The 21,065-nt window shown below is 48.0% G+C and overlaps 4 protein-coding genes across 4 annotated transcripts; 2 read left to right on the top strand and 2 right to left on the bottom strand.

Moving 5' to 3' along the window:
* On the bottom strand, positions 2,120–2,984 carry LOC8074555 (non-specific lipid-transfer protein 2). The gene has a single exon (XM_002440150.2). It carries the CDS (start codon positions 2,730–2,732, stop codon positions 2,439–2,441), a length of 294 nt encoding a protein of 97 aa, XP_002440195.1. The 5' UTR covers positions 2,733–2,984; the 3' UTR covers positions 2,120–2,438.
* Positions 4,377–6,074, top strand: LOC8074554 (reticulon-like protein B9). Its single transcript, XM_002441432.2, has 5 exons — positions 4,377–4,542; positions 4,670–4,850; positions 4,955–5,096; positions 5,401–5,470; positions 5,596–6,074. The coding sequence occupies exons 1-5, from the start codon at positions 4,422–4,424 to the stop codon at positions 5,760–5,762; spliced, it is 681 nt and encodes a 226-aa protein (XP_002441477.1). The 5' UTR covers positions 4,377–4,421; the 3' UTR covers positions 5,763–6,074.
* LOC8061115 (protein PLASTID MOVEMENT IMPAIRED 15) lies at positions 13,915–16,487 on the top strand. Its single transcript, XM_021448209.1, has 2 exons — positions 13,915–14,406; positions 14,536–16,487. The coding sequence occupies exons 1-2, from the start codon at positions 14,281–14,283 to the stop codon at positions 16,258–16,260; spliced, it is 1,851 nt and encodes a 616-aa protein (XP_021303884.1). The 5' UTR covers positions 13,915–14,280; the 3' UTR covers positions 16,261–16,487.
* On the bottom strand, positions 16,435–20,237 carry LOC8074552. The gene is made up of 6 exons (XM_002440149.2): positions 19,639–20,237; positions 18,712–19,543; positions 18,279–18,446; positions 17,062–17,154; positions 16,831–16,980; positions 16,435–16,736 (listed from the first exon to the last, which is right to left on the bottom strand). The coding sequence occupies exons 2-6, from the start codon at positions 19,297–19,299 to the stop codon at positions 16,605–16,607; spliced, it is 1,131 nt and encodes a 376-aa protein (XP_002440194.1). The 5' UTR covers positions 19,300–19,543; positions 19,639–20,237; the 3' UTR covers positions 16,435–16,604.

Genomic DNA, 21,065 nt, shown 5'->3' with positions numbered 1-21,065 from the left:
GTCTATTTATAGGCCCTGATGTGGTGAAGTAGGTGATGAGGAGTACGTACTGTAAGTAAGCGTTGCGCAACGGACCAAGTTTGGTACGTGAGCAACGGGATCAGTGCGTACTCTATCGCGGAAGCACAAAGCACAGCATTGGGCGGCTGACACACAGCACAGCACAGCTCCAGCGGCGGTCCACTACAGCTCGATCGATCGAGCTCACTGTTGCGTGTCCATGTGCAGGGACAAGCTATAGCTACCAATAATTCAACGCGTGGACCATCAAACGTACGGGACCAGGGGGTGACGTGCTACATCTTTTTTTTTCCTTCAGTTTTTTCAGTATGAACAAGACGAGCCTTTGTTCTAGAGAGAGCGTAGTGGGTTGGGTTAGTAGAACGAAGGGAGAGGCATCATGATGATGAGCGTGCTGAAACCTGAACTGATCGATGAAGGGGATGGCAAAAGCTGGTCAGAATTCAGCAAAAGTCTCAGCGGCGTCCACTGCAGAGTTACACGTAGTAGAAGGTCAAGCATGCGCACCAGAAGCTCAGGGCCATCTTTTTTTGGACGGCAAGCAAGAGGCCAAGCTGGCATGCATGCATGTAGATGTCCAAGCGTCGGATCGTCAGAACAAATCAGTGATGACTGACGTGATCATCGATCAGCATTTCGACATCATCGCCCCATGTGGTCGTATTAGTTTTATTTTTTTATTTAAAGTAAATTAGTCATGATTTTTTATACGTTAAACCATATGTTTATATCATTTTTTAAAGTAGAAACTAGCTAGAGGATGACGATACCCGGTGTCCAGATTTATGGTTTAAGGTTGAAAATCATATTGTCATATACTCCATGTTGGAGGTTACAAAATGGTAAAAATATATTCATTTGGATTTTAAAGAAGGAATGCGTGTTTTACTATTCAGTGCATTTTTAGAATTGTGATACTTGAACAGATTGTTTTTTTTAAGCTGAATAACAAATATTATTTAAAAAAATCCTGCACTTTTGGCCCATCCTTCTGTAGATTCTTGATGCAGCCAAATCAAGTTTAGCTAACTTATGTATCCACTTGCTCCGTATTTGTGTTATTCTCATTCACAGGAATTGGTCATAGTGGCATGACAACAATCGGAGCGTGTGGTTAAAGAATTTTTTATCCGAAAGACACATAGGTGGTGGTTTAGTCTACAGATTGATAATCGCGAGTGTCTAGAAAACAGTCTTTTATGGGTTGTGTGCTTTATACAGAGGTTGAAAATGACATAGGTGGTTGTATCTACTTGATATAATTATCATGAGTTAATAAAAAGTTTCCTCAATAAAAATAACTCATGTATCATTGTTTTTTCCCTTCAAAAATGTATGCTTAGTTTTTTATGCAAACTTGACCATAAAACCACCGGTTCTATTAAAAAGAATGGACCTATTAACAATGTATTCATAATGGAACCGGCGAGGGCATGGTGAGAGGCTACATGGGTATTTTTAAAAATTTTATTCGATTTTTCACCATCGCTTAGAAACCAGCGGTGATCAAAATGCTGTAGGAGTGGACACCGGTGGCAACCATATCAGGGTCCTCAAGAAAGTGATAGGTTCTTTCATCGTGCTCATCTTGGGAAGTACGGGATGAAAAGGATTCGAGGGTTTTCATCCCTTATTGTGTTGCAGCAAAAAAACGGTCTGTGGAGAAGTTTTCCAAACTCTTTTAAATACTCTAGATATTGCGCTATAAATTAAGGTACAAGAACTCAACTTCGTTGACTAAGAAAATCGCCAAACCATATGGCTTTGCTACCAAGGGGATATTTTAAGTTGTCTAAATTTGCTCTTAATAAAAAGAGTCGAACAAGAACCTCAAAGTGCTACTAAGCTACAAGCTTCAATATGGTCTTGACCTGTTTTGATGATGCTTCCTAGGCAGCTCCGGTGCAAGAGGCAACATCAGCAGGGGTGGCATCCAAACAACCCCGGCCAGAATGTCCTCGAGTAATAGTACACTCGATCAGTAATAATATGTCCGGTGGATATAGAAAATTTTGCACACACTAGCCATTTGTACATTGCTTCAGAGATTTTCAGCGCTACTTTTTATCACTACGCACCCTTGCTAGTCATCAATCAATATTAAAAACATATGGATGTGCATATATATAGCGGATGCATACGTCATTATATATATTATTACATCATTTATTCATCATACACACGTATCTGTCGTCCCAAGAGCTTGGTACGTCACGGTTTTGGTGCATACGTACAGCAACACCACAACGGAATACGCATACACGGCACGATCCAACATCCAACTGTATACGTACGTACGGAAACAGAAAGCGACGCCACACACTAGCTCTGTCTCTGTCCAGTGGGCCCACGCCACCGACACAGGTACATCACACGTCACGTACGCAGCGGCGGCGGCGGCGCTAAGAGAAGTTCAGTTAGCACGACGGCACGGGCACCTTGCACGCGGCCATGGCCTTCTTGCCGTTGGGCGAGTTGACGTAGCGCTGCAGGTTGGGGTCGCGCGCGTACGTGCACAGGCACGGCTGCTGCTCCTTGAGCCTGCTGCAGCACGCGGCGGTGGGCGGCGAGCTGCCGATGATGGCGCCCGCGCACGGGGTCAGCTGCGTGGCGTCGCAAGCCGTCGCCGCGTCGGCGCCCCGCGGCGTGGCGGCGCACAGCAGCAGCAGGACCACCACCGCCACCAGCACCTGCGCAGGCTTCGTCGCCATGGCTCTTAGCTAAGCTTAGCTGATTCGGACTTCGAGAGATCGAGCGAGCTCGACGACGATCAGTCGCTAGCTACCTTGCTTACCACTAGTGCGTGGATGGTGGTGTGGTGCGAAGCGACCGGAGAGACACCGGCGGCATTTTATAGGCGTCGTCGAGGTGGAAGCTGCACTGCAGTAGTGTCAATGCAGGGCGACAGACAGTCGCATTGCTAGCTAGTGCAGGACAATTGTGCAGCGCAGATTGACTTGTGAGTTGCGAGAGGAGCACAAGTGCAGGAGTATGCGCCACTAGGGAGGGAGACAGGACAGGATGATGATATGCATGAGCATGATTGTTGCCGCTGCACTACTCGAGCAGAAAGAGAAATTCTTGGTTGGTGCAGGGAACATGGCGCCGAGAGCAACTCAAGTAAGCGCATAACAAAACGGCACGCACTACGGACCATGGCCAAAAGTAGGGTTTGGTGGATTGGCCAAGATAAGGTTTGTTATACTACTGAATTGCACTGCTCATTCTGCTGATTCGATCAGACAGACAGACAAACGGTTCTGGTTAAAGTATGAGCAGCAGATGTTTTACTTTGGCGGTTAATTTAGTTGCTTTACAAAGCAAAGAGAAACACCATAAAACATCTGGTAAAAGTGAAAGATAAAAAGTGGTTGAGTGGTCAGGGCAGGGCAAAGCTTGCACTGGCACTGGACAACAACTAGCTGAAAATATATATCTCCAGACCATTTCGGGTATATACAGGAGAGGTTTTATTTCTTATTTTTTAGTTGATTAATAAAATTGCCACTTAACTCCCCTCATCCAACCTTTCTTTTAATAAATGCTGTAGGGGTGAAAGCCCCTCCAGTTTAGTTCAGAAAAAAAAAACATTGTGCTAGGCTGCTGCTGCTTGCCAGTGGCAGAGCTAGAGCAGATCTGAGGGGAAGCTAAACTGGTTTCACTTGTACTGTACAGCAATTGCTTGTATTGAAAGTGTATTGTGAAACTATACTATACTCATAGGCCCCGAAATCAAGTCACCAAACATGCTAATGCCCATGCATTCTTTCTCTTGTTTTCATAAAATGTGTATATTAAAACAAATGCTAATGCCCATTCCATCAGGCCAACCTTTCTGTAGTGGCAACGGCACTTGCCTCTCAGCTATCTCGCATCACAGTGACAGGTCTTCAGGTTCACGAAGCATCTGGTCCTAGACGTCAGAACACAGATGGAGCTTATGCAATCTGAAAACTAAACCAAATAAATTAAAGTTCATTCAGCAATCAGGTTAAAAAAAAATCTTGCCTTTTACCATAAGGCTAACCCATGAAAAGGATTTCTTCTCCAATTAAAGCAGTTGTAAAAAGGTAAAGATGCTGCATTTGCTGAAATCCACAACAATAAACAAAGGTTCCATATGCAAGATACTTGCAGTGAATCTTTTTTACGACAACTTTATATGGCTTCAAAGGCTGTAAGAAGGAATCCCTGCGCTGGTGGAACACCTTCTGCTGAAGCAATCCTTGCCCCATATTCGTTCATTCCCCTGTTCCCTCCAGCACAAAGCTATCCTTGCCTTCTCATGCCAAGATCCTATATCCTGTATTCCTGTCGTCCTAGTATCTGGCAGCTTATAAGGCCAAGAGCTGTCATCGTGACCAGACGAATTACTACCAAACGCAGCAGGGATTTCTCAGATGTCTCAAGCCAAGGTTCCTCATGTTCAGACCGATTCTTCTTCCGACGACGATGGACCAACGACAAAGCTAGTTTTTCATAGGCGCAAATCAGTTGATAAGCTACTCGGTGGCCGGAAAGGTGCAATGCTTTGCTAGTAGCAGTAGTATTTTTCTGAAAACTCTCGTGTCTCAGCAGCGTTTCAGGGGCTGCTGGTGCCTGACTGAATCGACACCACTATGATCTCTGAACTCTTTTGGATTTTCAGTTTCTGACGTCCTGCTATGGAGGAACAGAAACTTGTCGGCAGGGATCCTTGCGGGGGCAACATTGGTCTGGTTCCTGTTCGACGTGGTGGAGTACAACGTAGTAACGCTCCTTTGCCACATTGCACTGCTTGGGATGCTTCTGCTCTTCATTTGGTCGACCGCTGCGCCTCTCTTTGACAGGTTGCGTTGCCATGGTGTCTAAGTTTCTGTAGCTACTTCATCTCACTGGATAAGGGGGCAGTTATTAAGTTGAAAAGTCTCAATTAATCTATCGTGTTTTTCAGGCCGCCTCCACAGATCCCAGAGGTGATCGTTTCTGAACAAGCGTTCAGAGAAGTTGCACAGAACATCCACTACAAACTGGCTCACTTTGTGTCAATCCTGTATGACGTTGCATGTGAGAAGGATCTCAAGAAGTTCCTCATGGTAACTACGATTTGCTTCTTCGATCTGTGCCGAGTAGTATCACCAAGTCCTACGACAGTCACGTTGTTGCCACGCATAGATTTAGAGCTTTGCTGACTTGCAGTTCTGAAAACTCAACAGAGAAATATAAACTGATGCCACAAGTTCTTCAGTGGCGTAAAGCAATCTAAACCTTCGATCTGATTAGAGAAAATCCATTAAGCTTATGAAGTTTACAAAATAATCTCTAAGACGTATTTCTGTGAACATCCAGCTCGTTGAATTCACTCAAATGTTGCTTTTTTTTCTTTATTATTGTTAATAGGTGATTGGGTCTCTTTGGATACTGGCGATACTTGGAGATACTTGCAGCTTCACCACACTGTTATACGTTGGTAAGTATCTGAAGAGGATGCACAAAGAGACGCATCAGCAAAGGCATAACAGCGGCAAAAAAAGAACAGATTGTCAATATGTACATGTATATATTCTGACGATTTGTCATGACTTTCCTGACTAGGATTTTTGTGTGCTCTGACATTACCGGCACTATATGAAAGATACGAAACAGAAGTGGACCATCTTGTGGCCAAGGGCCATGAAGACCTCAAGAAATTCTACAAGAAGGTTGACTCCAATGTGCTCAACAAGATACCGAGAGGCCCTGTCAAGACAAAAGTTCTCTAAGAATTACTCCGTCAAATTGCCGGCGCATGCCATCAGTCCCATACATAAAAATAGTAGCCAATCACCGGATCATTTCAAGTCAACTTTTTATGCTACCAGATTGTACATGTTAGACTACTACTGCAATGATCCACCATACTTTACTGCGTCAACAATAAACAAGTCTAAAATTTGAAGTAATTCATTAGTAAAATAAACAGGTATTGCAAGAATGTGTAATTGTTGCCATAACCAAAGTGGCAAATAAAATTCGAGGTCACAGGGTGTAGGATCGATGTTTGCATCAACAAATAGTATGTTGCTACTCATGTTTCTTTCATGTTCTGGAAATAAATTAGACATAGGTGTAATCTGCTGCTGCCTCCCTATGTGCACTCGCGAGGATGAGCATTGCGGCCTTGCCTATGTTAAAAGGTTTTCTGGTTCTGGTAGTGAAATTTGAGTGGGCAGCCTCCACACATTTGCCAACGCACAAAATAGATCAGGAGAGGTGGTGCTGCCCTCTCATTCTGTTTCCCAATTACTTGAAGAATATAAATCGTGTTGTGACAATAAAAACATCATGAGGAAAGTGTGATGGAACCAAAGGAGCAGGCAGTAGAATCCCATTGCCTGCTGCACTGCACAAAGGAAATATGCACTCATCCAAAGGTGCTATCAAGAGGAAGGAGGAGATGACAAACAGAAATGAAGCATCAGTACCAGTACATGCGCAGTTAAGATCTCTTTTGTGGAAGTACATCATAAAAAAAAAAATCATTAACTGAAGCAAAAGCAATGGTAGGAGGCATCAGGCATCAGCTATTAAACTGAATCCTCCTTGTCCTCCTGTAATGCTCAAATATGATTCTAGTCCTTCCCGTCCTCCTCAATCTCATTCTCTGTTTGGTAGAGCTCACATCAGCTCTAACTTCTCTAACGCTCTGCACTATTTACATGAACTCCTTTATTCTCTCCTCTCTCCTCTCACAGAATCGGTGGAGCAAGTTTTTTTGGCTTCACCCTTGAAAAGTCGTTAGTTATGGTGCAATGAAAAACTCATTAGTCATTTAATTGTTTTTCATTCAACCACCAATGCAAAATCCATTGGGAGGCCCAAAAGCATTTCATTGTTCTAATAGAGGAAAAAGTATTCTTTGACAAGGAAAGGAATACCCTCGTAGAATAATATTTTTCAAGGGTGTGATCAGTTTGCTTCCGCATATGCAATAGGAAACATTCATATGAAGAACTTTCTAGATCAATTGCAAGAAAACATAAGACGTTCCCATGCTTTGGGCTAAAGTATGGTATATTCTAGATTTAGATATTTTGCATGATGCTAATTAATCCAAGAGATGGATAAGCATGAGGGAAATTCTATTAACATATAAAAATGTAGGAGGTTGCTATAGAGTATAATCATATAGCTTATATAAACACCTATAGATTTAAGTGCTCATCCCATACTTATGAAGCCATGATGATTTTGTTACCCTATGACATAGAAGTAGCCACCAAATATTTACTGGCACATAATGAGTTTGTTAATGTAAGACGTAGAAATAACCACCAAATATTTACATGGCACCCTTGAATTTGTACACGAGTCTTACTAGCAAACGTGCTCGCGTGTTACAACGGAGCCCAATATGTATAGAAATCAGATTATGTATCATCATTACACGTGAATTATTCTAACTTCTAACTTGTATGAACATGGGTCATGAATCGGAGTCATACATGACATACGAGATACAAGCGCTATCTAATAGTATTGAAATTGGACCTATATCCATCATCGTTGGACAGTCGTTCTAACTCATATGAATATGAGTTATAAGTCAGGTCAAGTAAAAAAACAGTACAAAACTATGCAAGCAGTTAGTGAGAGGCAGACAAAAAGTAGGATAAATATTTTCCTGACCTATCTCCATACTTTGACTATAGGGGCTCAACTTGTGAGTTCCGAGGGCATATGACACAATGCCACTACTGAGCTTGTTGCGATATTTTTCTAATCTTAGGAACTTAATTGTTTGGGTATAATGTTGTGATCCACACCCTTGTGTTTTATGCTTCCTCACTCCTTTGTGTTCTACGCTTTCTCATTCCTTTCCAAACTCTCATGATGTTGTTTTTAATATACAACAGGTTGATAATGATAATGGCAACGATGAGGAGTTCTCATCGTTGGACTCAGTTGCTTATTTGTGCAATCAATAATGAATTAGAACAATTTACTATGAAAGAGTTTAGAGGAGGAAGAGGGGACGACACTTTTTTACCTTTCAAATTAACAATTGATGTCCGACTCCGTGACCTTCCTCGAAGGTTGCATCTATCGGCGTCACATCATTGTAACATCCCGTGATGTGTCTTTTCAATGGATTTTTGAAGCTGTATGTGTGTGTAGGGGGGTGGAACACAACTAGAGCTACCGCTCATTGGTGCTCAATGTGCTTGGTGAGGATAATAGTGAGGGAGTGAGGTGGTGCGGTACGACGCTTAGCACATGTTTGATAGAATGGATGGGAGAGAGGTAAGCTTACCTTCACATAGATTGGGTAATTCTATATAGGCTCCGTATCGTATGTAAAACATCATACTTGTGCAAACTTGCAAACTAATGATTTGGACCCCATGATGCTCATCCGAAGGCTGTGGAGAGAGGTGGGACTTTTTTACATTTAACAGCCCGCGAGGCACTAGTAATTGTGTTTTATTTTCCGAATGACCCCTTATCGCCCGATGCTCTAGTAGAGTCGAAGACCCTCGCTCCAATCTGGTCGAAGTCAGCCACCACCGGTCCATCTTCGTATCGTATGCGCTGCACGTCTCATCGACTCTACTGCCACCGCCGCTCCTCGTTATGACTCACCGGCCGCTGGACTCAAAGATGCTGCCCACAAACGCCGCCTTGTTGTTGCCCACGAAGGCTGCCCCGTTGCTGCTGGTAATGTACCACGGCGTCGGGGTACAGTTGAAGGAGAGGCGGGTCGCCGTGGCTGAAAGCCCTAGTTTGGTTTTGGATAATTGATGAAACCCTAGTACTAACCTCTATACTAAGTGTATGTAGACTTAATGAGGTTGGTACATGCCAAGTGATGGAGCAAGTGATGATCATGGTGATGATAGTGATGACCACAAGATGATCAAGTGCTCAACTTTGAAAAGAAGAAAGAGAAAAACAAAACCCTATGGAGATCAAGGCAAAGGTATTGCTTAGGGTTTTGGTTTTTGTGATCAAGACACCATAGAGGGTGTGATCACATTTAGGATAGATAGCCGTACTATAAAGAGGGGAATTCTTTGGCTAAGCGGTTATCAAGTGCCACTAGGTGTCTTTGTTCATGTGCATGCATTTAGAACCTAGTGAGCTAACTTAACTCCTTCAAAGAAAATGTTTGTGAAAATGCTAACACACGTGCACTTGTTGGTACACACTTTGTGGTGTTGGCACACTTTGAGAAGAGAGTTGGAGTTTGAAGGGTAGAGAGAGGATGGGTTCCTCTCTCCCTCCCGCCGAGCTTTTCGAGAAAATGACGTGCATATTTTCTATTGCGCCGGTGGGAATTTTGGAGAAGTCGCGGGAGTGTTTCTCGCTGAGAAAACACTCACCGGACGCTGGCTTCTGGAGCACCGGACGCTGCGTCTCAGCGTCCGGTGCAGACAGTGCCTGGCCCAGTTAGGGTAAGGCACCGGACGATAGGCACCGGACGCTGGCTTGAGCGTCCGGTGGTGCGCGTCCGGTGTGCGGGCGTTTTGCAACCCTCTCTGCGCATGGGTCCGGTGAGCACCGGACGCTTAGAGTGCGTCCGGTGGCTTGCGTCCGGTGACCCTGCAAGTTTGCGGAGCTCTCTGCGCATGGGTCCGGTGTGCACCGGACGCGTCCGGTGCTAACTTGCTCAGCGTCCGGTGCTCTGCAGGTTACCGTTAGACTCAGACACGCGGCTGACGTTGGAGCACCGGACGCAGGTGCTGAGCGTCCGGTGACCCCGTTTTTCGCCCAGTGAAAGAGCCAACGGCTCTATTTGTTTGAGGGGCTATAAATACGTGTTTGGCCGGCTTGGGGCTCACTCTCTTGGCATTCTAATATACTTGACATCCTTGTGAGCCTAAGCAAACACCTCCCACTCATCTCCTTCATAGATTATACATCTTTGTGAGATTGGGAGTGATTCCAAGTGCATTTGCTTGAGTGATTGCATCTAGTGGCACTTGGGGATCGATTGGCTGCGGTTTTCTTGTTACTCTTGGTGGTTGCCGCCACCTAGACGGCTTGGAGCAGCGGAGGAGGATTGGCACGAGTTGGTGATTGTTCGTGGCCATCTCCCGGTGATTGTGAGAGGTTTGTGCCTACCTCGGAGGAGAGCCAAAGGCAACATTAGTGGATTGCTCGTGTCATTGAGCTACCTCACTTGTGGATAGGTTCTTGTGGTTTCCTAGTGGGGACGAGGTTCGTGCTACACCTCTTAGCCACCGAACCACCAAGTGTTGGTCGACACAACGGGGACGTAGCGTGCCGGCAAGCACGTGAACCTCGGGAGAAAAATCGGTGTCTCAATTGTGATTGATTGGCATTCTTCCGGTGCTTGATTGTTGATATATTATTGATTGGTTCATCCCCTCTACGCGGCGGTATAAAGATCAAACCATCTCTTTTTACATTCCCGCAAACTAGAGTAGCTTTCTTGCTTGCATAGAAACTTTAGGTAGCTCTCTAGTGTAAGTAGTAACATAGCTCTTGTGTGCCTAGAAATTATATCAACTAGAATTGTTGGATAGGTGGCTTGCAAACACCCCTTTAGAGCTAGAGCAAAAAGCTTCGCTTTGTTATTTACTAACCTCTTGCTCTAGTGAGTTTGTAGAATTTTTTAAATAGGCTATTCACCCCCCCTTCTAGCCATATTAGGACCTTTCAGTGGGCCAGCGCTGCGCAGCCTGTGAGCGGTCGGCGTGAGCAGGCCGGCGGAGGGCAAGACCGCAAGGGGGCGGCTCCTTTTCGGGGGTGCTCCTGCAAGGCGGCTTCTCCAGCGGCCGCCTGGCGGAGGACTCGCGGCGCAGAAGAGGCGGCGGCCGACGTGAGCGGGCCGGTGGAGGGGGCACGCGCAAAGGGCAACTCCTCCTCTGGGGGCGCGCGCAAGGGGGCGGCTCCTCCTACTGGGCGCTCCTCCTCTGGCCGCCTAGAACGGAGGAGCGACGGGCGAGAAGAAAGAGCGACGGGAAAGAAAGATGGGATCGCGATGGGGGAAAGGAAGATAGGGTCTTTTTTGCAAAACGGATTGAGGGGTTGCGGGCGTTTAATCGTAAAATTACCCCACCTCTGTGACGTGAGGGCCATTGTGTCGTTTGACATAACAAGACGTGAATTTGGCGTCTTCCCCTGTCCGCCATGTATTGCTACATGGAACAGCGGAAGTGCTTCCAGTGCTTTTGTGGTGGAGCTTGAGGGGACATTATGTGATGTTCTTGCAGACCCTGATGCGGAAGAGCTAACTATCTGGAAGCGAGAGAATGGTCAGTGGCATAGCGCATACACGGTGTATTTGGAAGGTTGGCCAGGCTATTCCCTCGGAGCAAATGTTGTGGTGCCATGGGCTGTCGATCCCAAGGACAGGAAGATCTTGCTAAGCACGAGGAAGAAATTGGGATTTTATGATCCAGCAAGGCGTTCTATTGAGGATCTGTATGATCTTGAAGAGGTGCTGCGTGTGAGGAGTACGACAGAGCAATCCTCTCGTGTTGCAGTCCCTGAAAATCCTCACATTGCGAAATTGAAACGTGTCCTTGAGAAGTTCTGTTCACAGGAATCACTTTTGGTGCAGCACAAGTTTTGAAAAAAAACTCCGACGCAACTGAGTCTTGGAGTAACCAATAAAAAAAATGAGTTACTAGATAATTTGGATAATTTGAAATTTGAGTATTAAAAATCAGTACCGAGCTCCCTCCACGCCGTCCTGGTCAATCCATCAATTCGCCACCTCCCCTAATCTGCCACCACAACCCACGCAAACTATACTCCTGTGAAGAGCTAAGAAGAAATACTTTCCTGTCATAGGTAACTTGTGTAATTTTCTGATTTTTTTGTCTCTTTCTTTGTTTTCTGAACGACTTGATTCAGTTCCCTGTCCTTCTGCTTGTTTCTGTTCTCTTTTGTTTTGTTTGTATGGTTACTTGGTACTCCCTCCATCCCAAATTACAAGTCATTCTAATAATCTTGGAGAGTTAAAGCATCTCAAGTTTGACTAAAATTATAAAAAAAAAATTACAAAGTTTTGTGACATCAAATAGATATACTATGAAAATATTATTAATGAAAAATTAACAATACTTAGTGGATATCATGAATATTATTATCCTACCACGGCCTTGTTTAGTTCCAAAATATTTTGGGCCAAATACAAAATCTTTTGCTATTTTGCATTTTGGAAATAAACATGCCCAAAATATTTGGCCCTAAACTTTTTGCAAAATTAAATAGGGACATTTAGTTTAGTTCCAAAATTTTTTGCAAAATAAAACTGTAGCACTTTTGTTTGTATTTAACAAATATTGTCCAATCATGGACTAATTAGGCTCAAAAGATTCGCCTCGTAAAATTACAGACAACTGTGCAATTAGTTATTATTTTTATCTATATTTAATACTTCATGCATGCGCTGCAAGATTTGATGTGATAGATAATTTGATTTTTTTTTGCAAAATTTTTTGGGAACTAAACAAAGCCCATATAAATTTTGTCAAATTTGAGATGCTTTGATTCTAAAATTCTTAGAATGACTTATAATTTGAGATGGAGAGAGTAATAAATTTTGAGTAGATATCCGTTGGGTCTCTCTTGTTTCCTAAAAAACCCACGGAAACCCTACTTCACACTTCACAGAGGCAATCAATTGGCGATGCGAGTTAGATATGCAACTTTTTTGGTTGGGAAGTTCTTTTTTCCAAAAAAAAGAGTTAAAAATTAAAATATCGTGAGGCGTTGACTGCGCGTCCAAGCTCAAGCCCAGGCATGCAAAGTTTTTTTTCACTTGTGAAACCATTGGCGGGCCGGACTTCGCCGGATGCACTGCTGGACGGCCTAAGGATGGATCACCACGGCCCACCGAATTGCTGGACAGCCTAGGAGAAAGCATAGGTTAGACAGCTGATGATGGATTAGCACCATATCGTCAAGCTGTTAGAGATGGGATTATGGGGTGTGCTATAAGAGTAAGGGCAGTGCCATTAATTCAAGACACGCAGCTGCGTGGTGAGCACAAAGCGAACTATTCTTTCGCCTTTTACTAAAGAATACCGTGTGCTCGCCACAATTAGCAGCATACGTTAATTTTTGGAGGGCTTTCTCCTATTTAAGGAGGGCCCCAACAAACTAAATTCAAATTTTGTTAATTCAAATTCAAATGCTAAATTTGTCTCTAGAGCTGAATTGTTCTGACAAACTAAATTCAACTTTTTGGTTAATTCGAACTCGAATGCCAAAATCGTCTCAAGAGCTGAGCTGTTCTTTGAAATCTTGATGTGTTATTATACCTGTCATTTCGTATATACATATGTAGTACGTACTTATTAATTTGACAGCCAACTGTCTTGCCATGGCACCATTAGTTCATCAGGGTGCTGTGTATTCTCGCTGCATAAATCCCGTCACTGCTGATCTGACCCTCTGACAGCAATTCCCAGGATGAAAAGCTCATGCAGGAATGGTGATGATACAGTTCCACAGCTTGTCCTCTGCACAGGCGTCAACAGCAAGGCAAAAATCCACCGGTTTATGCCTGGTATTTGTCCGTAGGAGTCTCCAAGGCACGGGCATTGTATCTTGCTCACCCATATAACGAGCTCTATTGATGTCGTTAACTTCGGTGACGCAGGGAGTTGCGGTTATGACTTATGACTTATGAGGTGGTGTGATTCGTTTCCGGGTACTAATTTAGCAGCAGGAGAGAAGAGCATCAGCTTTAGCCTATCATATATTCAGATTGCTGAAGCTGAATCCGACAGGGCCCGTTTGTTCAGTCAGTTCTCACAAAATATATGTAAACAAGAACATGAAATCTTGGCATATTCGGTGAACTTCTACAACATCAATGCAAATATTTTCGAAGAAGTGGTTTCCTCAAAAAAAAAAAAAAACGAAGAAGTGGTCTGCCTACTGAAGCACGCCTCACTCCAACCTAAAACCGCTCCTGATTTTCATCGACACAAAGTGATCTTGGGACTTCCATTTATATGCTGTCCAATGAACCACCAAGGCAACTGATTTAACAAGGAAATGCTAGCTGGGGACAAATCACACCACCAGCCAGGTATCCTCTCGCTTTCTAGAAGGAGGCCGTGACAGGAACATCATGGATAATACAGCTGCGACTGCGATGTGTTGTACTGCTAGTGAGCTCCTCTGAGTTCTGCCAAGCATTCAGGCTTGGAACTTCAGCGCCAACGCTTTGTCATTTCTGTTAACACACACGGCTCCAGAATCCTTTTACCTTGTTTCTGTCCTGCTATATAACCATAGTTTCCAGCTTCCAAGAACATGGAGGGTAAAATGGAGCAGAACTCGGGAGAGATCAGATCAGGAGAGGCCATGAGCATCTTTGGTCAGAGCATCGACGTGAGGAGGTCTGGGAGGAGCAGGAGAACGAGAAGAGCCACCCACAAGGTACCATCTGATCAAATCTCTGAAAAGGAAATGATGTGCTGCCTTTTTCTTTTTTTTGATTTAATGTCCTTTTTGCTGCCGATTTCTACTGCTCTGTGCTGTATTTGACATCGACCGTGGCGCATGTAGAAATTCTCGCCTGCGAACGACTCGCCGGCGAGACCCAGCCTGGAGAGGCTGCACCAGCGCAGGGCCGTCGTCACGGAGCGAGAGCGCGGCCGTGCCGAGTCCGAGCTGTCGAGAGCAACTGGCATGGCGCAGGAACTGGAACAGCAGATCGAGCAGGCTAACGCCATGGCGAGGTCTTCTCACAGGTCGGAGCTCCAAAGAACACATCCCAGCGGCAGCGGTAGCACCAGGAGGAAGAAGCTGGGGCTGTTGGTGGACGCCGAGGCACCCGGCGCCGACCAGCCTCGGGGTCAGAGCAACACGCTGCTCGTCGAGGTGATGCAGGAGCTGGACCGCGTCAAGAGGGAGCTCCGGGACCTGCAGCGCGAGGTGAAGTCCGCGAGGGAGACGCCGACGCCGACGCCGACGCCCGGAGCGATGAGCCCCGGTTCGCGTCCCCTCGACGGCGCGGAGCGAGAGGCCGGCGAGGATAACGAGGAGCGTGGCCGTGGAATAGTGGAGCTCGCCGTGGCCGGCGGATTCCGCGAGGGGGTGCAGGCCACGAGGGCGCTTGCCGACGTGCTGCGAAGAGACAGGAGCCTCGGAGATCCGAGCGACCCTGAGGACAGGTTCGCCACGGCGAGCAGCTCTGACGTGGGACTCGAGTCCGCGGACACGGCGGTGGTGGTGCCAGCGACGGAGGAGGCGGGCCACGCCGAGTCCGCACTGACGATCGTGCAACACGGTGAGCACGAACACGACGGCAGCTCGTCACGGCAGGCCGCGGAGTCCGAGCTGACCTCGGCGAGGGTAGAGCTGGAGTCCATCAAGGAAGAGGGAGCCCGGTTCACCGGCTCCGTGGAACGCACGCGCATGGAGACGGCGCGTGTCACCGAGGAGATCGTCCTTCTCGCCGAGCAGGAAGAGAGGGCCAGCGCGCAGGTGCAGCAGCTGAACGCCAGGCTTCTCAGGGCCAGGACCCGGCTGGACGCCGCCACGGCCGCTGACGAGAGGGCCGAGGCGGTGCTCGCCGAGCTGTCGGCCGCGCTGCGGCAGCTGGGCGAGGAGACCGAGGCGGCGGAGAAGGACAGGACGCTGACGGAGCTGGAGAACCAGTGCGTCAGAGAGGACGCGGACACCGTCGGCGCCGAGATCGCGGCGGTCGAGCTGAGGGTCAGGGAGTCGGTCAAGGAGCTCGAGGCGGCGAGGGCGTCGGAGGCCGTGGCGACGGCGAAGCTCAGGGCCGCCGTCGAGGCCGCGACGCTGGCCAGAGCGGCGGTCATGTCGCAGCAGACGTCCGGGAACGTGACGATCGCCAGGTTTGAGTACGAGTACCTGTCCGGCCGCCCCGAGGTCGTCCGGACCGTCGCCGAGAAGAAGGTGGCCGCGGCGAAGGCGTGGGCGGAGGCGCTGCGCGCCGGCGAGAAGGAGATAGAGATGCGGATCGAGATGATCGAGAAGGAGATGGCAGAAACGAGGGCCAAGGAAGCGGATGGTACGGACGGCACGAGTGGAGAGGAGCCTGAACCGCGTGTTGGCTTGCAGCGCGCGCAGACGCGGAGGAGGCCGGCGCTGAGGGACGCCGTGGAGCCAGACACGTCGAGGACGACGGGGACGTCGGGGACACCGTCGTCGTCGGTGGTGGTGCGGAAGCAAAGGCCACCGTCGTTCAGCATCAAAAGCAAGAAGACGAGGACTGTGGTGTCCATGTACCTGAAGGCCGTCACCGGGAAATGTGGTGGATGAATCATGCTCCCCAAAATTTCATAGTTCAGATTAAAGCTGAATGCAAGCTGGGAGAGAAGTCTTAACATTATATTGAGAGATGCAGCAACTTTCTCAACAGCAAACGCATGGAAGAACTCATGCAATCCGACGGTCATGGTTTGAGCCTGTACTCACTACTCAGTAGACCAAGGAGAAAAAAACTGTAAATTCTATATGCAAATAAATATGTGGATCCTGTGCTTGTACAAGCGTGTATGCAGATGGTTGGGCTGTACAGCAACAAAAGAAGAACTAATCCTTTGCATTTCGATTTGATTAATTATACTCAATGAAAGTGTGGTTTAGACAGTAGAACAGGGACTTCAGGTCTTTGAGACAGTGGTCTTGCAAACCGGGCAAGCGTTCTTCCGAGAAAGCCACTGCTTTATGCAATGCACATGATAGGTGTGACCACAGCTCAGCTTCCCAGTTTCCTCGTTTGCTTCAAACTCTTCCTGAAAAATGGAAGTGGAATCGATAGCTACGCATTAGGCGCGGAGCAAAGGTACAGGAAGTGAGGGGGAAAAGAGAGAGAGAGAAGGGACATACTTGACAGATGCTACATCTCCTATCCATTTCCGTAGAAAAATGCTTGGGGTTGAAGGCGGAGTACTTGACCATCCTAAGACTCTGAATGATCTCGTCCTCACGAAGCCCTGTACTTACATATCCAATCCGGTCCTCAAGATCGAGCAATTCCTGCCATGTGAAATAGTGAGCAGTGATGAAGGCGAAAAATCTTTCCTGTTTTATTTTATATGGTATGCATTGGGAGGGTACCTCATATGTCATGTTGTCAACATCGAGGCGCCAATCTTGATACTGATCATAAATACCCATTCTTCCCAATAATATCCTTGTTCGGAACATCATCTGTAAGTTGCAAATAAGAAGTTCAAACAATTGAACAAGAAACACACAGCACCTAAAAAAATACTTGACTAAATACATCATCAGGATTCAGGGATCTCCCCTAAAAAATATTGCAGGATCTACAATGCACATGGACGACTGAGGTATGTGTACTTGGAAGCTCATCAAAAGCCAGGTGCCAACCTGTTGTATAGAACAAGTACAGAGGGCGACTAAAATAGCATGGAAACAGTACTGTTAACTCCTTTGCCTGAACACCTAAGTACTTCAACCAATAATTGCAATACTAAATGTTAGTACCAAAGAGCACCTTTCACTGACAAAAAAAAGTTAGTTCAGACACTGTAAGACCTTCTTATACAGCTAATTAACACCTATTGCTACTATAGAACCTACTTAAACACAACGCCTAATTTTTAATTATTGGTCATGTGTATTCATTGCCACTGGCTCATTCCAGGAAGCACGGTAAACAGCAAAACAAGCATCATTTCAGCAACATGGCAGTTAACCGAAAGAACCAGCAACATGGTTGTTCAGCTCAGCACAATGATTCAGCACTGATGTATATATAACCAAAAGAGGGAGGCTACTCTGCATCTACACTCAAAGTCTCCCCCTGACCACCTAACTTATCTATTCCTGAGCCATGTTCTGCTATCACGGTATCACCTGCCGTCATGTGAACCCCGCTCATATCTGTGGCCGTTTCCTCAATGGGTACGTTACCAGCAAGTAGAGTAGAGTAGATAGCATGGGGCACCACACACTTGCCAAGGCGCAGCCTGTTCTTAGCTACTGGATGTCTAACTCTAACTGAAAGTCCATGTTAGTTGACACTCCATATCTCAACAGGATGATATCATGTGAAATACTCAACTAACAAATGAAGCAGAAGCACACAGCCACACACACACCGGAAGTCACCTATAAATATAAAAAAGGGGTCCTATTGCATTGCAGGCAAGGACTTCATAATAAGGTTCTTTAAGGCTCTGAAGTCTGACCACAGCAATGCATTGTGAATTTGTAGCTTGCAGAGTTGATTCACAGCATAATTCATATCCAAGTACACGACACAGTGAGCTGAACCGAACAGATGCTGCTGCGTAACTGTATCTTACCTCTTCCTCAGCGCGTGCGTGCCGGCGGCCACTGATATGTCGGATGCGTCCAGAAGGTGCACGGTCGGCATCAACGAACGGCATGTCATGGTGTGGCGGTGAGCTCAGAGGAGACGACGACATGTGCTCCCGCATGGTGACCCTCCTGGCCGGCGGCGCGCCGGGCCTCTGTCACGGAGGAATCAGTCATCAGTGGCCAATTCCGCAGCACGAGGTAGAAATTTGAATGGATTAATGGCGGAAACAGCCACGAAAGTCACAGCGAGACATGAATGACCCGTGAACATGTGACGGTCCATCAAATCTGGGCACGCAACGGCAGACAGGACGAAATCCTAGCAAACTACGAACGGGACAGATGCAGAATCCTGCATCCATCCAGGACCGAACGAATCCGCAAGGAGCAACGGGAGAGCGGTAAGGCAAACCGTACCTCTCTGCGCGGCCTATCGGCCTCGGCGCGGCGGCGGGTGGCCACCGTCTGGTGCGGCGCCACCACGCAGTCCACCGAGGAGGCCTCGGCGGCGAACGGTATCCCCGGCGTGCACCACACGTCCCCACCGCCGACGCCCACCCCGGCACCCGTACCGCCACTGACGCCGGCGCCGCCGCCCCTCGCCTTCCGCCTCTCCCTCCCGTTCCTCCGCCGCCTCCCGCGCCACTCCTCAGAACGCCGAGGCGCGGGCGCACCCACCGGCGCGTTAGCCTGGGCCGCCGCCGCGGACGCGCACCCGAGCGGCCCGCGCCACTCCGCCGCGGGCCGCGCCGCTTCCGGCGCGTGCGCCTGGGACGCCGCCGCGCACCCGAGCCCGCGCCAGTCCGCCGGAGGCCGCGGGGTCTCCGGCGCTATGGCCTGCGACGCGGCCGCGGACGTGCACCGGAGGCCGCGCAGCAGGCCCATGCCCGGCGCCCTCGCGGCCTCCGTCTCCGCTTGACCACCCGACGCGAGGAGCGCACGCAGCGCCACCCTCCGCCGCACCGCCACCGGTGACCCTACTCCTCCTCCTCCGTCGCGGGCCATTCAAACTCCGCTTTCTCGTGCGCTCGTCCTCCTGGGCGGCGGCGGCTGCGTGTCGCTCGTGCGCTTCTGCTTCTTGGTAGCCGGTAGGTGAGGTGACGACTGGGAAGAAGTTGGAATTGAAGAGGACGAACGGGGCGAGCTGGGAGGGAGCAGTTGATAAAGCACGCGCGTCGAAGCGTCAGGGCCGTCTGCGACCGTCCGATCCGCACGGTCGCCGTCGATCGGACGGACCGCCGTCGACCGGCTGACCGTCAAAAAGAATTGCACGTAAGGTTTGCAACTGCCAAACAACAGCACACAGATTGTCTGGAAAAACACATGGATTATTGACAGGTTAACCTTAATCTCGTGGCCGGATAAGGATTGCCCTTTGGGCAACCACCGTGTGGCGCATAGGAAGGCGAAGCTTGGAGCTCCGGCAGCACGGCAGCTCAATCAATTGGCTGCAGGTAACCTGACAGGAATTTCAGCCTCTCAACGGTGCCATCTTCAGAGTCAGAGAAACACATCTTCAGAGTGAAAAGCAACACGGTTCCATTGCCCGTTTCAAATGGATGCCCGTTTCTGGAACCAATCGGTGAGTCCGTGAGTGTGGCATGGAGGCGAGGGAACGGGAGGGGACGGCTGCCGGGTCTTTGTTGTACTCCAGTCAGCTGTTTCGGCAGCGACCAGCGATAGGACAGTGGTGGAAGTGGAATGTTCGTCTTTACTGTTGGGGCTGAAGAAACTGTTTTGTTGTGTCCTGTGTAAAATGTTCACGTGCAGGGTCAGACGTCGACGTCGCCGTGGATCAGTACAAATACATGGGTCGTTCGTCGATTGTCTCCTGCCTAGCGTAGAATTGTTTGTCGTAGGACGTGACAATCGACAGTGTGTTTGTGCTGGCGTCGGGTTTGTCTGGAAGTAGTGCACGTGAACTGTGAGTGTCCTGTGTCTACTGATGCAAGAATCTGTCAACCATTCTTGTTTTACTTAATCTTTGCCATTTTCTACGTCTTTCAGAGATTTGGGTCCATTGTTAGGTTGTACACATATATACATCTTCCGTATGGACCAAAACACCCCCTACATCTTCTCTCATATCAGTCACTAATGTGTGGGCTCCACATGTTAGCTTCTCCTTCAACCTTCAGCTCGTGCACTAGTAGGGCTGCAGTGGTGGCTCGTTTGTGCGTGGCCATGGTGTCGGTGCACGCAAATTCGTGTGGCTGTCTACTCTAGCGGCCACGGCGGCTATAGCGTTCGGCTAGAGCATCAGTGTGGGAGGCCGAGCTCGCGAGCTCCTACAGCGGGTGGCTGTCTACTCTAGCGGCCACGGCGGTAGCATCGGCGAGAACTCCAAATTCGTCGCTTACCCTTGATGGTTTGCGATGAGATCACGTCAAGAGCTAGCTAACAACTGGGCCCAGCCATGTGAGCGAGGAATTGGAAAAGGATGGCATGGTCGGGATGAATTTGGACGTTTCCAACGGCCATGGACGGACGGGCCATGGCTACTGGCGTCGGGGAGGGACCTGGATGGAGCTCCCATGGACGAGGTCGTGCTCACGACCGTCTCCTGCGGTGTTCGCCTGCCCCTCCCATCTCATCGGACACCCGTCCTCTAGGATAGCTAAAGGTTGAAGGTGAAGCTAACATGTGGGGCCCACACGTTAGTGACTGATATGAGAGGAGAAGCAGGGGTATTTTGGTCCATATGGAAGATGTGTATATGTATACAGCCTGACAATGGACCCAGATGTCTAAAAGACGTAGAAAATGGCAAA

This window comes from Sorghum bicolor, chromosome 9, assembly GCF_000003195.3.
Source record: "Sorghum bicolor cultivar BTx623 chromosome 9, Sorghum_bicolor_NCBIv3, whole genome shotgun sequence".
Lineage (NCBI taxonomy): Eukaryota > Viridiplantae > Streptophyta > Magnoliopsida > Poales > Poaceae > Sorghum > Sorghum bicolor.
The sequence above is the reverse complement of the archived record's forward strand: the minus strand, read 5'-3'. Positions and strand labels throughout refer to the sequence as shown.

What these genes read in the sequence shown, in the direction of transcription:
- LOC8074555 (XM_002440150.2), bottom strand. Translation starts at nt 2,732, where the DNA reads ATGGCGACGAAGCCTGCGCAGGTGCTGGTGGCGGTGGTGGTCCTGCTG.
- LOC8074554 (XM_002441432.2), top strand. Translation starts at nt 4,422, where the DNA reads ATGTCTCAAGCCAAGGTTCCTCATGTTCAGACCGATTCTTCTTCCGAC. An exon ending in GCTACTCGGTGGCCGGAAAG is followed by an intron (nt 4,543 to 4,669) that starts GTGCAATGCTTT and finishes TTGGATTTTCAG; the next exon opens with TTTCTGACGTCCTGCTATGG. An exon ending in CACCACACTGTTATACGTTG is followed by an intron (nt 5,471 to 5,595) that starts GTAAGTATCTGA and finishes TTTCCTGACTAG; the next exon opens with GATTTTTGTGTGCTCTGACA.
- LOC8061115 (XM_021448209.1), top strand. Translation starts at nt 14,281, where the DNA reads ATGGAGGGTAAAATGGAGCAGAACTCGGGAGAGATCAGATCAGGAGAG. An exon ending in CGAGAAGAGCCACCCACAAG is followed by an intron (nt 14,407 to 14,535) that starts GTACCATCTGAT and finishes TGGCGCATGTAG; the next exon opens with AAATTCTCGCCTGCGAACGA.
- LOC8074552 (XM_002440149.2), bottom strand. Translation starts at nt 19,299, where the DNA reads ATGGCCCGCGACGGAGGAGGAGGAGTAGGGTCACCGGTGGCGGTGCGG. An exon ending in ACGCACGCGCTGAGGAAGAG is followed by an intron (nt 17,155 to 18,278) that starts GTAAGATACAGT and finishes TGCAACTTACAG; the next exon opens with ATGATGTTCCGAACAAGGAT. An exon ending in GGAGATGTAGCATCTGTCAA is followed by an intron (nt 16,737 to 16,830) that starts GTATGTCCCTTC and finishes TCCATTTTTCAG; the next exon opens with GAAGAGTTTGAAGCAAACGA.